General features: G+C 42.1%; 1 protein-coding gene across 7 annotated transcripts in view; it reads left to right on the top strand.

The window, feature by feature from the left end:
• Positions 1-16,593, top strand: part of fryl (furry homolog, like) — a 217,154-nt gene that overhangs the window by 122,939 nt on the left and 77,622 nt on the right. For all 7 annotated transcript variants that reach the window (XM_063002083.1, XM_063002082.1, XM_063002080.1 and 4 more), the window contains 8 exons: positions 1,919-2,058; positions 2,591-2,687; positions 3,829-3,908; positions 4,182-4,262; positions 6,501-6,669; positions 9,372-9,464; positions 12,829-12,927; positions 13,114-13,215. In XM_063002083.1, the coding sequence (XP_062858153.1) occupies positions 1,919-2,058; positions 2,591-2,687; positions 3,829-3,908; positions 4,182-4,262; positions 6,501-6,669; positions 9,372-9,464; positions 12,829-12,927; positions 13,114-13,215 (861 nt within the window). The remainder of the gene's footprint in view (positions 1-1,918; positions 2,059-2,590; positions 2,688-3,828; positions 3,909-4,181; positions 4,263-6,500; positions 6,670-9,371; positions 9,465-12,828; positions 12,928-13,113; positions 13,216-16,593) is intronic.

Below are 16,593 nucleotides of genomic sequence, written 5' to 3'. Positions count from 1 at the left end.
TGGCAGTGGAGGCTAGGACAAATGTGTCGGTGGCAACCAAGGTGGGGGTCGACTGAAATATGCCAGAAACAATTACAGACCTGCAGAGTTCTGAGACATGGCTCTGTGGAACTGGAACTGTTTGGCCATATGGATCAGCAGATTGTCTGGTGCAGGAAAGGAGAGTCTTATGACCAGGAGAATATTATCACCACATCAAGCATGAAGGTGGTTCAGTGATTGTGTGACTGACATCATATACACACAAAAAACACTCCTTATGGGCATTTTTGCGATGAAATTGAAGCTTGATGATAATTGGACAAGACACTTCCAAGACCATCAAAACTTTTAAAGAAAGCAACTGCTGCACAAAAGCAATCAAGAGGCCCCTGAGCAAGGCCCTTGACCATCAATTTACTTTGGATAAAAACATCTGCTACAACGCACATTCACTATTTTACAAGCACAAATTATTATGCTTCAGTTGATCTGAGACCATATAAACGATAGTCATTTATTATTTAAATACATTGATATACTGCACATATTAATTACAACCCAAATTTGGATCAGAATTTGATCACTGAAGTACTGAACTTCATATAAAGTTATGCTTCAGTTATACCTGAATGGAGGAAAATGAGACAAGAAAAAAAACAAGCTCACGTCTCACATTTACATTTTCTGCATTTAGCAGACGCTTTTATCCAGAGCGACTCACAGCACTGTGACGGTATACAGTCTAAGCAAGTGAGGGTTAAGGGCCTTGCTCAAGGGCCCAACAGCAGCAACCTGGGAGTGGTGGGGCTTGAACCAGCAACCTTCTGATAACTAGTCCAGTACCTTAACCACTAGGCTACAACGTCACATCTCAAATGCTGCTTGTGTGAATTAAAATAGTTTATTCATGGCGCCCATGTGGCGCAGCGGGATATTCCGCTAGCACACCAGTGCTGAGATTCTGAACTCATCGGTTCGAAACTTGGCGTTCCCACCAGTCAGCTGGGCGCCATCTGCCTGCAGGGAGGGATGACCGGAATATGTGGGCGGGGTCTTCAAATTGTGTCTAAGGACCCTGATTGGCAAATAGAGGCGCCCGTGCATAGTGCATGGGTGGAAAAGGGTTCCGTTAAGGGCTGCCTGTGGGTCGGAGGAGTCATGAGCAGCAATATACCCACCTCGACTGCAAAAAATCAGGGATCTCCCAGCAGTGGAGGACAAATTGACTTTGCTAAATTGGGAGAAAAACGCTTAAAAAAAATAGTTTATTCAATTAAATCAGTTGTTTAAATTGTAAATTAAGAAAAACGTTGTCAATACAGATGTGCACAATTTTAGTACCTTCTCACTACATGAATGTAACTTATGGATGTCTCGGGAATACATCATAAACCAAGTTATTGATGTTTACTTTGAATATTAACTGGCCAAAAGTACATTGAGACCTAAGCATGAACCTGGTGGACATGTCATTTTAAATGAATCATAATAATATGGAGTTGTCTCATGCTTGTAACTATAACAGCCTCAAGTCTTTTGTAAAGGCTTCCCACAAAATGTTGCGGTCAGTGAAGCATTTATGAGGTCAGGCCCTGAGATTGAACAATCTACTGTATGTTCCATTTCATTTTAAAGGTGTGTAATGCCAATGAGGTCAAGGTCCTGTGCAGGAGTTCTGCCACACCAAACTCATCAAACCATGACTTTATGGACTTTGATTTGTACACAGGGGCACAGCCATGCCATCCCTAAACTGTTGGAAGCAAAATTCATTTGATATAATTGATTTATGTAATTCTTGCTTGTGGCTAAAGCGCTTGCTTGAATGCAGTAATCAACAGGAGTGTCCACATAAAGTTGACCATATAAAGTATGTAAGTGAGTATTTGAGCTGAAGAGTCCAGTGCGTCATATGTTTTGATTTTGTGTCTTGCAGTTAATAAGCTCTATGAGCTCGATAGCAGAACACTGTTTACCTTCACTCTTACGCACGCTGTTCGACTGGTACCGGCGACAAAGTGGCACCGAGGATGAGTCCTATGAGTACAGACCCAGATCCAGCACCAAGTCCAAAGGGTAAGGACACATGTCCACACACATCTGATTCCTCAAACAGACACTGGGTGTTGTTCTCTTCCTTTAATTACCTCGTATTGATTAAAAACCAAAATAAATCATGATTTAAAAAAAGCAGAGCTGCAAATATCAGACACGCACAGCAGCACCATGCAGATAGAGCTGAGGCTGTGCTAAAATCTGACTCTGCAGAAAATTGTGCCTTTTATTATGCGTGCACCGGCTAAACACTGGTGTTATGCCAAATTCTGTACCCGGCTCACAGATGCATTCCCTCTCCAAATAGCTAAAACTGTTATATATTACTATTAGAACTAATTGAAACCATAGATTTGAGTTGCTGCCAAATACCAGCTTACAAATTATAAATATTGCTATATAATGCTTCAGCATATTAATGTATGTGTTTATGTATAGAACCTGATGTAAAGGTGTGTAAAGTTTTATATAATATGTTATATAATTGATTATTGCTGTTTAAAATGTGACACTGAACTGCATTAATTTGTTCTTTGTTTTTCCTTCCCTCTAGAGATGAACAGCACCGTGATAAAGACTACCTATTGGAGAGGAGGGACTTAGCCATAGACTTCATTTTTTGTTTAGTTTTAGTGGAGGTTTTAAAACAGGTAAGATGTGTGGCAGTCTTTGAGTGTTTGTGCCTCAAGTTTTTGGTCGTGAATTGGTTGCCGCTTGCAAAACCCCCGATCAGTTCACCACACGCCCCCTCCGAGAGGTGTACGATCTGTGGCCGCTTCTTAGAACCTGCCGGTGTTGGGTTCCTTGACAGAGCCTTGCTCACAGGCACCAGACAGGTCCCGGAGACCGCATATAGCAGCAGCAACAACAGGAAGAGACCCTGTCCGACATACTAAAGTCAGGTCAAATGTAGTATTTGTATAGTGCTTTTTACAGTATATATTGTCTCAAAGCCACCAGGACTGACAGACCCAAAAACCCTCGTTGAGCAAGCCGACATACCTTTCCTCAAACACAGCCAAATGTGTTCGTTTGGACACCCGGCCAGGTCAGTCCTCTGCTGACACTCTGGAGAGGTGTGCTAGTGGGTTACACCGAGTGCCATATACTGTATAATGGAATTATGCTTTCATACTAGCCCACCACCCCTGAGATCTGGATTCAAATCTCATTTACAGAGAACGATTGTCTGCTGTCTGGTCAAGGTGCATGCATGAGTGGTGGGCTATTCACAGGAGCGTAGCATGACTCTCCATGCATGACACAGAGCTCTGTGGTACTCTACCCCAGGGTTTTTTCAAACTTTTTTTAAGCGACCCACATTTTGTCCATTATTTTTTAGGTGACCCAGGCAACATAAACAGTGCATCTTACTCTATCTGGTCTCACTGTGGTTTACAAGATGTAACATAAAGCCACAATGGGGCGTTTGCGTACAAGTTTATTTAAGTATTATTCATTTTTTCGGCTCATGACCCACCTAAGGGTCACGACCCAGGGTTTGAGAAGCCCTTCTGTACCCGTTGGCAACTAAAAGAAAGCAACCAGCGATTGCATGGGTGTCAGAGGGGTGTGTGCTTATCTGCTTTTTTCAGTCAGTGCGGGTATGGTGCTAGGCACACATACAGTTGCAATCCAAATTACCCAGCTTCTATAGTAAATTTTGTTTGGGGGCGGGGTAGGCATGATACTTCTCAGCCATGGCATGATGTAATTACATTGTCTCTGTAACACTGAGCATGGCTTTATATAACTGAAGGTGATGATGGTGCTGTTTTCTGTCCTGTCTAGATTCCTCTTCATCCTGTGCCAGATGCTTTAGTACATGAAGTCCTTAACCTGGCATTTAAGCACTTTAAACACAAAGAGGGGTAAGTGTACACACATACTACACACACACACACACACACATTTCTTTGCATTCAAATTATGATAAACTCAATTACATTCGAGATTAAACAAGCCTTGTACCAAAAGCAAGCATGTGCGTTTATCAGCCATGTTATCAGAAAAGTCACACACTTATATCAAAGCCCAATAAAGCTAGATAACATTTACTGACTACAAAGAACCCTAGAATACACATCCATCATAAAACAGGCATGTATTGTGTCTTTACTTTTTTGTGCATGTTTGTTTGACAGCTGTTCGGGGCCCAACACTGGTAATGTGCACATCATTGCTGATCTGTATGCTGAGGTCATAGGAGTCCTCACCCAGTCCAAGTAAGTCATGCTTCCTTTAAGAGTTTTAATTACCGGCTTTACACGATACTACTTTTCTGCGGCCTAAACACTGTAAACATGAGCAGTGCATCTCAGAAGCTTATATATACACTGACCAGGCATAACATTATGACCGGTGAAGTGAATAACACTGATTATCTCTTCATCACGGCACCTGTTAGTGGGTGGGATATATTAAGCAGAATGTGAACATTTTATCCTCAAAGTTGATGTGTTAGAAGCAGGAAAAATGGGCAAATGTAAGGATTTGAGTGAGTTTGACAAGGGCCAAATTGTGATGGCTAGACAACTGGGTCAGAGCATCTCCAAAACTGCAGCTCTTGTGGGGTGTTCCCGGTCTGCAGTGGTCAGTATCTATCAAAAGTGGTCCAAGGAAGGAATAGTGGTAAACCAGCGACAGGGTCATGGGCGGCCAAGGCTCATTGATGCACTTGGGGAGCGAAGGCTGGCCCGTGTGGTCAGTATCTATCAACACAACAGACGAGCTACTTTAGCTTTAATTGCTGTAGAAGTTCTGATAGAAAGGTGTCTGAATACACAGTGCGTCGCAGTTTGTTGCGTATGGGGCTGCATTGCCGCAGGCCAGTCAGGGTGCCCATGCTGACCCCTGTCCATCGCAGAAAGTGCCAACAATGGGCACGTGAACATCAGAACTGGACCACATAGCAATGGAAGAAGGTGGCCTGGTCTGATGAATCACGTTTTCTTTTACATCACATGGATGGCCGGGTGCGTGTGCGTCGCTTACCTGGGGAACACATGGCACCAGGATGCACTATGGAAAGAAGGCAAGCCAGCGGAGTGATGCTTTGGTCAATGTTCTCCTGGGAAGCCTTGGGTCCTGCCATCCATGTGGATGTTACTTTGACATGTAATACCTACCTAAGCGTTGTTGCAGACCATGTACACTCTTTCATGGAAACGGTATTCCCTGATGGCTGTGGCCTCTTTTAGCGGGATAATGCGCCCTGCCACAAAGCAAAAATGGTTCAGGAATGGTTTGAGGAGCACAACAACGAGTTTGAGGTGTTGACTTGGCCTCCAAATTCCCCAGATCTCAGTTTAATCGAGCATCTGTAGGATGTGCTGTACAAACAAGTCCGATCCAAGGAGGCCCCACCTTGCAACTCAGGGGTCTAGTGGGGTCCATGCCTCGACGGGTCAGGGCTGTTTTGGCAGCAAAAGGGGGACCAACACAATATTAGGAAGGTGGTCATAATGTTATGCCTGATCAGTGTATGTGGTCACTTTAAACCCTGATCTATATTTCATACAAATGCTAAATTTTCCCCTGAGCTAAATGTACTGTTCCTGCTGGCTGGACAAAGTGTTCAGTTTTTTTTTCCTGCTGTTAACTTTCACACCGTCTAACTAGTAAACTGTTAGCAGAGTACATGGTCTTCCAGTGATTTACTGCACTTCCAGACACATTTGGACTATTATTTATCCAGAACACCTGCTTACTCTCCCACTCATGAACACAGCACTCTGTTAAACCGTCATCTCATTTAATGCACTAGTCAGTAATAGATCATTTAATATTAGAACACCTTGTGCTTTTTCAGTTGCTCATTTTCAGCTTTAAAGTGATTCATTTGGAAAGTGTAATGTACATTATGAAATAAAAATAATAATAAAACTGCTGTCCCATCTCTAAGTGAGATTGGACTCTGAGTTCTACTTTACTTTAGAGCTCTGTTTTACACCATTTGTTTTCGCAATCTAGGCAAGACAAGGCAAGGCAAGTTTATTTGTATAGCACCTTTCATACACAGTGGCAATTCAAAGTGCTTTACATAAGGAAAATCTAGTGATTTCCAATTCATTATTTCTGTTTTCTTATCACAAAGACAAGCACAGCAGTCTCCAACCTCTTTTTTAACACCAGCTAGTGGAGGATTTTTACAGAGAGCCTTACAGCTTATGGATAGTCACATTATAACCTATATGAAACCCCAGTGTGTGTTAGCACTCCTATCAAACACAGAGGTCACATGTTACAGCAGCATTGGAGAGAAATGCTATCCAGCCTTTTCTCCCTCGGACTCAGATCCGGCCAGGTCGACAGCACCACTACATACTGACTAATCGTACAGACATGTCTCTGTCAGATCAAATATTTCAATTCTGTTTGAATCAGTATTTTGGTGTTTTTAGGTTGGAAGGAATTACGGACATTTATAACATGGTCCTGTGTGTGTGTGCGTTTGTCTGTAGGTTCCAGGCAGTGCGGAAGAAGTTCATAACCGAGCTGAAGGAGCTGCGGCAGAAGGAACAGAGTCCTCACGTGGTACAGAGCATCATCAGCCTCATCATGGGCATGAAGTTCTTTAGAGTCAAAATGTATCCTGTTGAAGACTTTGAGGCCTCCTTTCAGTTCATGCAGGTTGGTGTTGACTAAAAATTACAAGCATCAGGTAGTAAATGACTACGTTTACCTAACACAATCTGGTTCATTTCTTTTTTACTCTGTTTTGGCATCCTTTCCAATCTAGTTGTGCCCAATTACCCAGTTGTTTCTCTTCTACTGCTGCAGACCCCCTAATGGACCTAGGAGGGTTGTACCTAACACACTGCCCACTCTGACATGTGTGCAGTAGCCAAACGCTTCTTCTCACCTGCACAAGGCGGGTTCAAACAGGGATCAGTATAGCGTACAGAGAGTCACACACTGCTCTCCTTTATTTACTATCTTTGTACAGGCACCTTTCTAAGTCTGTAACGGCCACACTTGCAGCTGCAATGAATCTCTTCAGTCTGCCCTTTTTCAGATATAACCAGCCGATAACAGAGCTGAGTTTCAAACTCAAGAACTCGAGATCTCGCCGCTCAGGTGGCGCAGCAGTAAAAACACGCGCTGGAACTAGAACTGGGATCTCGAATACATCGTATCGAATCTCAGCTCTGCCTGTCGACTAAGGCCGAGCGGCCACATGAACAACGATTGGCCTGTTGTTCAGATATGGGCGTGACTAAGCCTGATGGGGTCTCTCTCTCATGATTGGTGCAATTACGACCTCTGCTGGCTGATTGTTTGCGCCTGAACAGAGATGAGAAAAGAGTGCTCTCAGGGTGTGTCTCTCCGTACACAACGCCGAGTTGCACTGCACTCATCAAAGTGCAGGTGATAAGATGCATACGGCATGCTTCCCACGTGTCGGTGGGGGCGTGGGTTAGCTTCATTCTTTTCAATCAGAGCAGGGATCGGCATTGGTGGAGAGGAAGCATGACGCAACCGGGCAATTGGACGTGCCAAAAAGGGAGGAAAAGGGGAGAAAATGCATAAACAAAATATATATATACAGGGGTTGGACAAAATAACTGAAACACCTGTCATTTTAGTGTGGGAGGTTTCATGGCTAAATTGGACCAGTCTGGTGGCCAATCTTCATTAATTGCACATTGCACCAGTAAGAGCAGAGTGTGAAGGTTCAATTAGCAGGGTAAGAGCACAGTTTTGCTCAAAATATTGCAATGCACACAACATTATGGGTGACATACCAGAGTTCAAAAGAGGACAAATTGTTGGTGCACGTCTTGCTGGCGCATCTGTGACCAAGACAGCAAGTCTTTGTGATGTATCAAGAGCCACGGTATCCAGGGTAATGTCAGTATACCACCAAGAAGGACAAACCACATCCAACAGGATTAACTGTGGACGCAAGAGGAAGCTGTCTGAAAGGGATGTTCGTGTGCTAACCCGGATTGTATCCAAAAAACATAAAACCACGGCTGCCCAAATCACGGCAGAATTAAATGTGCACCTCAACTCTCCTGTTTCCACCAGAACTGTCCGTCGGGAGCTCCACAGGGTCAATATACACGGCCGGGCTGCTATAGCCAAACCTTTGGTCACTCGTGCCAATGCCAAACGTCGGTTTCAATGGTGCAAGGAGCGCAAATCTTGGGCTGTGGACAATGTGAAACATGTATTGTTCTCTGATGAGTCCACCTTTACTGTTTTCCCCACATCCGGCAGAGTTACGGTGTGGAGAAGCCCCAAAGAAGCGTACCACCCAGACTGTTGCATGCCCAGAGTGAAGCATGGGGGTGGATCAGTGATGGTTTGGGCTGCCATATCATGGCATTCCCTTGGCCCAATACTTGTGCTAGATGGGCGCGTCACTGCCAAGGACTACCGAACCATTCTGGAGGACCATGTGCATCCAATGGCGGTACCGTGTATCAGGATGACAATGCACCAATACACACAGCAAGACTGGTGAAAGATTGGTTTGATGAACATGAAAGTGAAGTTGAACATCTCCCATGGCCTGCACAGTCACCAGATCTAAAAATTATTGAGCCACTTTGGGGTGTTTTGGAGAAGCGAGTCAGGAAACGTTTTCCTCCACCAGCATCACGTAGTGACCTGGCCACTATCCTGCAAGAAGAATGGCTTAAAATCCCTCTGACCACTGTGCAGGACTTGTATATGTCATTTCCAAGACGAATTGATGCTGTATTGGCCGCAAAAGGAGGCCCTACACCATACTAATAAATTATTGTGGTCTAAAACCAGGTGTTTCAGTTATTTTGTCCAACCCCTGTATATATATATATATATACAGTATATATATAAGAACTCGGGATCTCAGCAGTGATGTGCTAGTGCCCATAATGTGTAGAAATATCACACATCACTCTAATAAATCAGATATAAATTGCCTGGTTTCTGAATCAACTTTTACTTTCATCTATCATTAATGTCATGCACTGAGCACATCTGAAACAAGTATTTTTGAAATATAAAAATAGATGTTTTACATAATCTTTAGTACTTATTGTTTTTGCTGCATTTGGAAACAGGACAGTTCTTCACACTGTTGCTACAAAGTTAGGAGCATGTCATTGATTTTGTACACATGTTAGCAATGGGTGTGGCTAAAACAGCTGAACTCAATAATAAGAAGGGGTGTTTTTAAAGTGTGACCATATTTTTTTTAATTCTTGTAAAATATGCTTGCAGCCCTACTGTGTGTGTGTGTGTTGTAATATCCCATACTGAAATAATAAATAGTAGTCATAAACTAACATCACACGCATACCTGTGATTTTTACCGCATATGCTGTTTTGATTTCTTCTAGGAATGTGCCCAGTATTTTCTCGAGGTGAAAGATAAGGATATAAAGCATGCACTTGCTGGACTGTTTGTGGAGATCCTCATTCCTGTAGCTGCAGTAAGTATCATACTGCTCCATTTCTGTGTCACATATTGTAACCCAGAGTTTCTGGTATCCAAACTTTAGTCACCCCAGTCTAAGATGTATTAAAAGCGTACACTCTGCACCAGAGCTGGGATTTCGAGTACATCGTATTCGTATACATCCGGCTGGGCTGGGAGGCCACATGAACAACGATTGGCTGTTGTTCAGGGATGGGAAAGCCGGACCAGGGTTCCTCATAACTGGTTCAATTACGACCTCTGCTGGCTGATTGATGGCACCTGCACGGGGTTGGGGAATAATGCTGGTCAAGGTGTGGCTCTCCATGCACAGAGCTGATCCGCATATGAACTCGCATCTTGCAGGTGAAAAGATGCAGTCGGTACTGCACACGTGTCGGAGGGGGCGTGTGTCAGTTGCGAAGCTCCTCAGTCAGCAGTGGAGAGTTGTATCAGTAGAGGTAAAGCGTAACGCAACCAGGGTAATTGGATATGACTAGATTAGGGGAGAAAATTGGGGGGGGGGGGGGGGGTGACACTCTGCATCACTTTGGTGGCCTACACACACACACACGAACACTAAGGGGTCATTAGAAGAAAGGAAGTGAAATAAATGTGACTTACTATCAGTGGGAAACCTGAACCTGAGCCTGAGACAGTGCACACAACCACTGGATGATGTTGATAGCTCAGATGAGTGTTTTGCTATCTATGTCAGCATTTACATGGTAATATGCTGATCCCAGGGCTGACACAGCTTGCAATATAGAAAAAGGTGCATGTAAGAAATTTCATGCATTTCCATGATAAACTATGGATTTTCGCAATTGTAATTCATTTTATTTGGTCAACATGGACAGAATATTGGAAAAAGCCAGACAGGTGCAGTGTCACCCAGACTGAGAAGCTCTGTTATAACCATACATGATTGCTTACTTATACTGGTGGCTGTGTATATATCCTGAAAGCCACAGGTAACCATTCCTGAACTACACAGTTTATCTCATGCTACGAACCTCAATTTAGTGGGAGTCTCATTCCAGGGAACCAAAAAATTTAAGTTATTACTCCCAGAGGCAGATTTGCAGCCGTATCTGGACGTTGCCTCATCCTAACCTCTCGTCCTCGTTGCTCGATCTGGAGCCCATTACAGAGTTTCACAATTAATACTGCCCACAATTCAAACTAGTATAACGAGTTATCAGCTTGCTATTGAGATGACACACATTCTTTTGGATGAACAATCTAATTGATTAGGTGTGTACTGAATGGCCATGCCAGTATCAGTTTTTAAAAGCTGTTTTTACCTCTTGTATTAATGTTTTACAATTAAAAATAATTTAAAAAATTAAATTTAAACAATTTACATAATTAAAATAATTCACATAATTAAATAAATGTTTAAATAAATAGAAAATTGTAGCTATTTGCAATGTATTGTCAAGGGTGTATTCCAACTTTGGGCTTTGTGTTCACTCCAGACTTCAGCTGAATAAAAGGATTATTAACCAGTTAGGGTACAGACAGGACAAACTGGCAGTTGCAGTCATAGGACGTACACAAGTGGAAAACCACCTGCTGCATTAAGCTTACAAATTTGGTATAGGGTCGAATGTGGAGTCAAAGAAAGATTGAAGCCTGTCTTACATGACATTATGACATTATTAAAAACTAAATGCAGATCTCACCATATTGAACATGTTTATGGGGGGAAATCATGGAAGATGAAATACATGAAATACATGTTCACTTTTTGTCCCCTGGCACCTCAATAATGGTTACAGGCTTTAGAAATGTCTTTCTCTTATTATCAATTGAATGGTAAATGCAGCCATGGTACAAAAATGCACAAGGTTAGTACCAATCCTTCCACCCATTCTGTATAAAGCTGCAGTAAGTTCTCTAGTTACAGATGGCTTGAGGTGTGCCACACAATTGACGTTACATAAAGTTACTTTTGCTCTAACGTGTTAACCACAGAAGTCAAACAAATGACTTTCAAAGAGACTTATCTTGCTTGTTTCCATGCATTTGCATTGACCTCACTGCTGTATTTTGCACCATTAAAGTATAAATAGCCCAAATTACATACGCAACACTTATTTTGTTTACGTATGTCATCACAGGTAAGAAGGGGATTTTGTACATATGCAAACTTTTTGTAAATGAGACTCCCTGTTCAGACAGAAGACATACTATAGCAATTTTTACATATTTATTTTATTAAATTAATTTCTGTTGGTAGCACTGTCGCCTCATAGCAAAAAGGTCCTGGGTTTGATTCCTAGGTGGACCAGTCCAGGTCCTTTCTGTGTGGAGTTTGCATTTTCTCCCCGTGTCTGTGTGGGTTTCCTCCCGGTGTTCCGGTTTTCTCCCACAGACATGCAAGTGAGATAAATTGAAGATACTAAATTGTCCATGACTGTGTTTGATATAACCTTGATAGAACTGATGAATCTTGTGTAAGCAGTAACTACCGTTCCTGTCATGAATGTAACCAAAGTGTGTAAAACATGACATTAACATCCTAATAAATAAGTAAACTTTACACTCAGGCTAACATTTTCATTTTTTGATGCATGGTTTTATGTTTGTACAGTGCTTTTAATATGAGACTATAATATGCATGGTTTTTAGGTCTGTAATGATTAAAAAAAGACAAATAGGAGAGAAATGGGAGAAAATGCATAAATAAATAGTAAAAAAAAAACTACATATGCCCAATTCATTAAAATAAATCTTCATTCACCTTTAATAATATAAAACTAAAAACATATTGGCCGCTCAGGTGTCGCAGCGGTAAAAACACACACTAGAGCTGGGATCTTGAGTACATCATATCGAATCTCAGCTCTGTCTGCCGGCAAAACTGAGCGGCCACATGAACAGCGATTGGCTTGTTGTTCAGATATTGGCGGGACTAAGCCGGATGGGGTCTCTCTCTCTCATGACTGGTGCAATTACGACCTCTGCTGGCTGATTGATGGCGCCTGCACAGAGATGTGAAAAGAGTGCTCTAAGGGTGTGTCTCTCCGTACACAACGCTGAGCTGCACTGCACTCATTAAAGTGTAGGTGACGAGATGCATACAGCATGCTGCCCACGTGTCGGAGAGGGCGTGGGTTAGCTTCGTACTCCTCTATCAGAGCAATCGGGCAATTGGACGCGCTGAAAGGGAGAAAAAGGGGAGAAAATGCATAATATAATATATATGTATATAAAAATACTAAAAACATACATATAATACAAAACAAATAAAACCATGCTGTGAGTGTGCTATAAAAAGAAACAAACAGTACATTAATTAAACTGATCTAAACATTCGTCTTGGCTTGATATGTGCCCTAATGTGAAAATTTCTACTTTGTGTTTGAATAAAGGCGGTAAAGAATGAGGTGAACGTGCCTTGTCTGAAGAACTTTGTAGAAATGCTCTACCAGACCACCTTCGACCTCAGCTCCAGAAAGAAGCACTCACTGGTAAAGAACGCTCCTCCCTCCCTTTTACTGGATTTATGTTCCAGGAAGCTGCACCATTGACTCCTTTCTCCACTTGTTTATAGTGTATTTTTCTTGAATAGTACTGTTTGAATAAAATTTACTGGGGATTGATAATGGCAAAGCTGATTATCGTACCACTCCTGATCTCTCTCTGTCTCTCTGTAGGCACTCTATCCTCTGGTCACATGTTTGCTGTGTGTCAGTCAGAAGCAGTTTTTCCTCAATAACTGGCACATCTTCCTGCAGAACTGCCTCTCGCACCTAAAGGTACAGCAGAACATGACAGATTACAGGCACTTTCAGTCCGGTTTGACACTCTAACATTCTCACGTTAGCAACTGTTGTTTATGCAGCACATGACCTTTAGTTCATAATGTCTAGGAGCATCAACAGTGTAGCTGTGGAGCCATGAGCTGGCCAAGTTCACAAATAATGACTAGACCAGGGTTTTTACGTGACCCAGGTAACACAAACAATGCATCTTACTCTCTCTGTTTTGGTCTGTACAGTCTGGTCCCACTGTGGTTTACAAAATGTAACATAAAGCCTCCACAAGGGGGCGATCACATACAAGTTTGTTTCATATTTCTGTCCTGTTAAAATGAGTTTATTTCATTATTATTAGTATTTTTTCTCTGCAACCAATTTTTCTGGCTCACAAACCAGGGTTTGAAAAACCCCGGACTAGACTGTACAGAGCCTTTTAACACCAATGGAATGAACTGGGTGCCTGTCTAGGAGCCAGTCTGAGATTTGAACCCAGATCTCAGAGGTGGTGTGCTAGCGTAACAGACCACTGCGTCACCCGAGCGCCTACACCACTATTACAAGTGTGTAAATAAAGTATTTACGCCAATGCACAGTGTATATTCAATATAATGAGTTAGTGTAAAGTGTGAGCTATAGTATGTACTGTAGTGATTAGTGCACGTGTGTAAGTTTTTGCTGTGAAAACGCTGTAAATTAGAAGATATTTCAACAGATGCTAAGGGTTTTAATAATTTCTTGGAAGCATATGCTGTGATCTTTTATCCTATCATTTATTAAGCTGCACTTTAATTACAGTCAGTGATTTATTTGCAGTTAATTAGTGCAGTGTGTGAATTATGCTTTTTAATTATTATTCCTTGGTGGTGATAAGTGCAATGTGTCCCTTTTCTAATTATTCCCTGTGGTGATTATCGCAATGTATGAATGGTACATGTGATTCCTGGTGATTCCCTGGCAGTGCAATGTATTATTTGTTTGATTTTCTGGCAAGGATTAGTGCAATGTATAAATGATTCAGTTGATTCCTGATGATTCCCTGGTCCTGCAGTGTAAAAATGATCCGTGTGATTCTTGATGATTCCCTGGTAGTGCAATGTAGGAATAATCCATCTGATTCCTGATGATTCCCTGGTCCTGCAGTGTAAAAATGATCTGTGATTCTTGATGATTCCTTATCAGTGCAATGTAGGAATAATCTGATTCCTGGTGATTCTCTTGAGCGATTTATCCTTGCTTTTTTTTTAGCCCTGCCTCTCTATGGCCAATCCTGTCCGTACTGTGATCCAAACTGCATTATTAGTTAAACTGTTGACTAGTTGTTTAAGGGTTAAATCACTTATCACAGTCTTTGGTGAGCTTTGACTTTTCTCTAGCTCACTGCTTACTTGGAGTTTCAGTCTTAATCTGGGGTCACTTCTTTCTCCTCTCCTGATTGATCCATGCTCTTCCTCTTTAGTTCTGCATGTTTGTATATTTGTTCTTTCCCCTAATGATTTTTGCATGCTTCCCAATTTGCCAGTAAAATCATATATAAATTCTAACTCTGCTTCTCACTTTTCCATCACCTTTCTTTCCAGCTGCTAAAACTAATCAAAGTAGAACCTTAGCAGTAGTTTAGCTCCAAATGCTTCAGTGTATCTTCAGCATGTTTGGTCTGTATTCCCGTAGTTTAGTATAGAATACATACAGAATTTCTATAAAGCTTTTAATAAAGAAGTGACATCTTACCACCTTTCCACCGACATGTTGCTGGTGCCTAATTTTAAAGCTGGATTTGCTACCATGCTTTATTTTTACTGTAGTAGAGATGACATTTTTATTCCTGTAAAGTACCAATGAGATTAATAGTCAGAAGCAACAATTTTTTTAGAAGCAACTATGTTTATAAATGTTAGCGAATAAACCTGTTTGTAAACGATTCAGCAGCAAAACAAGGAAAGTGAAATATTAAATTGTAAATCAGGGGTCCAACGACACAACAGACAATTTAGATAGAACTTGACTGGCCTGCACAGAGTCCTAACCTCAACACGGTAGAACACCTTTGGGATGAATTAGAGCGGAGACTGTGAGCCAGGCCTTCTCGTCCAACATCAGTGTCTGACCTCACAAATGCGCTTCTGGAAGAATGGTCAAAAATTCCCATGAACACATTCCTAAACCTTGTGGAAAGCCTTCCCAGAAGAGTTGAAGCTGTTATAGCTGTAAAGTAAGAGCTGACATCATATTAAACCCTGTGGATTAAGAATGGGATGTCACTCAAGTTCATATGCGTGTGAAGGCAGACGAGCGAATACTCTTGACAGTATAGTGTATATGGCATTAAGTCCATATACAGTGTATCACAAAAGTGAGTACACCCCTCACATTTCTGCAGATATTTAAGTATATCTTTTCATGGGACAACACTGACAAAATGACACTTTGACACAATGAAAAGTAGTCTGTGTGCAGCTTATATAACAGTGTAAATTAATTCTTCCCTCAAAATAACTCAATATACAGCCATTAATGTCTAAACCACCGGCAACAAAAGTGAGTACACCCCTAAGAGACTACACCCCTAAATGTCCAAATTGAGCACTGCTTGTCATTTTCCCTCCAAAATGTCATGTGATTTGTTAGTGTTACTAGGTCTCAGGTGTGCATAGGGAGCAGGTGTGTTCAATTTAGTAGTACAGCTCTCACACTCTCTCATCCTGGTCACTGAAAGTTCCAACATGGCACCTCATGGCAAAGAACTCTCTGAGGATCTTAAAAGACGAATTGTTGCGCTACATGAAGATGGCCAAGGCTACAAGAAGATTGCCAACACCCTGAAACTGAGCTGCAGCACAGTGGCCAAGATCATCCAGCGTTTTAAAAGAGCAGGGTCCACTCAGAACAGACCTCGCATTGGTCGTCCAAAGAAGCTGAGTGCACGTGCTCAGCATCACATCCAACTGCTGTCTTTGAAAGATAGGCGCAGGAGTGCTGTCAGCATTGCTGCAGAGATTGAAAAGGTGGGGGGTCAGCCTGTCAGTGCTCAGACCATACGCCGCACACTACATCAAATTGGTCTGCATGGCTGTCACCCCAGAAGGAAGCCTCTTCTGAAGTCTCTACACAAGAAAGCCCGCAAACAGTTTGCTGAAGACATGTCAACAAAGGACATGGATTACTGGAACCATGTCCTATGGTCTGATGAGACCAAGATTCATTTGTTTGGTTCAGATGCATGTGTGGCGGCAATCAGGTGAGGAGTACAAAGATAAGTGTGTCATGCCTACAGTCAAGCATGGTGGTGGGAATGCCATGGTCTGGGGCTGCATGAGTGCAGCAGGTGTTGGGGAGTTACATTTCATTGAGGGACACATGAACTCCAATATGTACTGT

The sequence above is a fragment of the Trichomycterus rosablanca genome, chromosome 9, assembly GCF_030014385.1.
Source record: "Trichomycterus rosablanca isolate fTriRos1 chromosome 9, fTriRos1.hap1, whole genome shotgun sequence".
Classification (NCBI taxonomy): domain Eukaryota; kingdom Metazoa; phylum Chordata; class Actinopteri; order Siluriformes; family Trichomycteridae; genus Trichomycterus; species Trichomycterus rosablanca.
The sequence above is the reverse complement of the archived record's forward strand: the minus strand, read 5'-3'. Positions and strand labels throughout refer to the sequence as shown.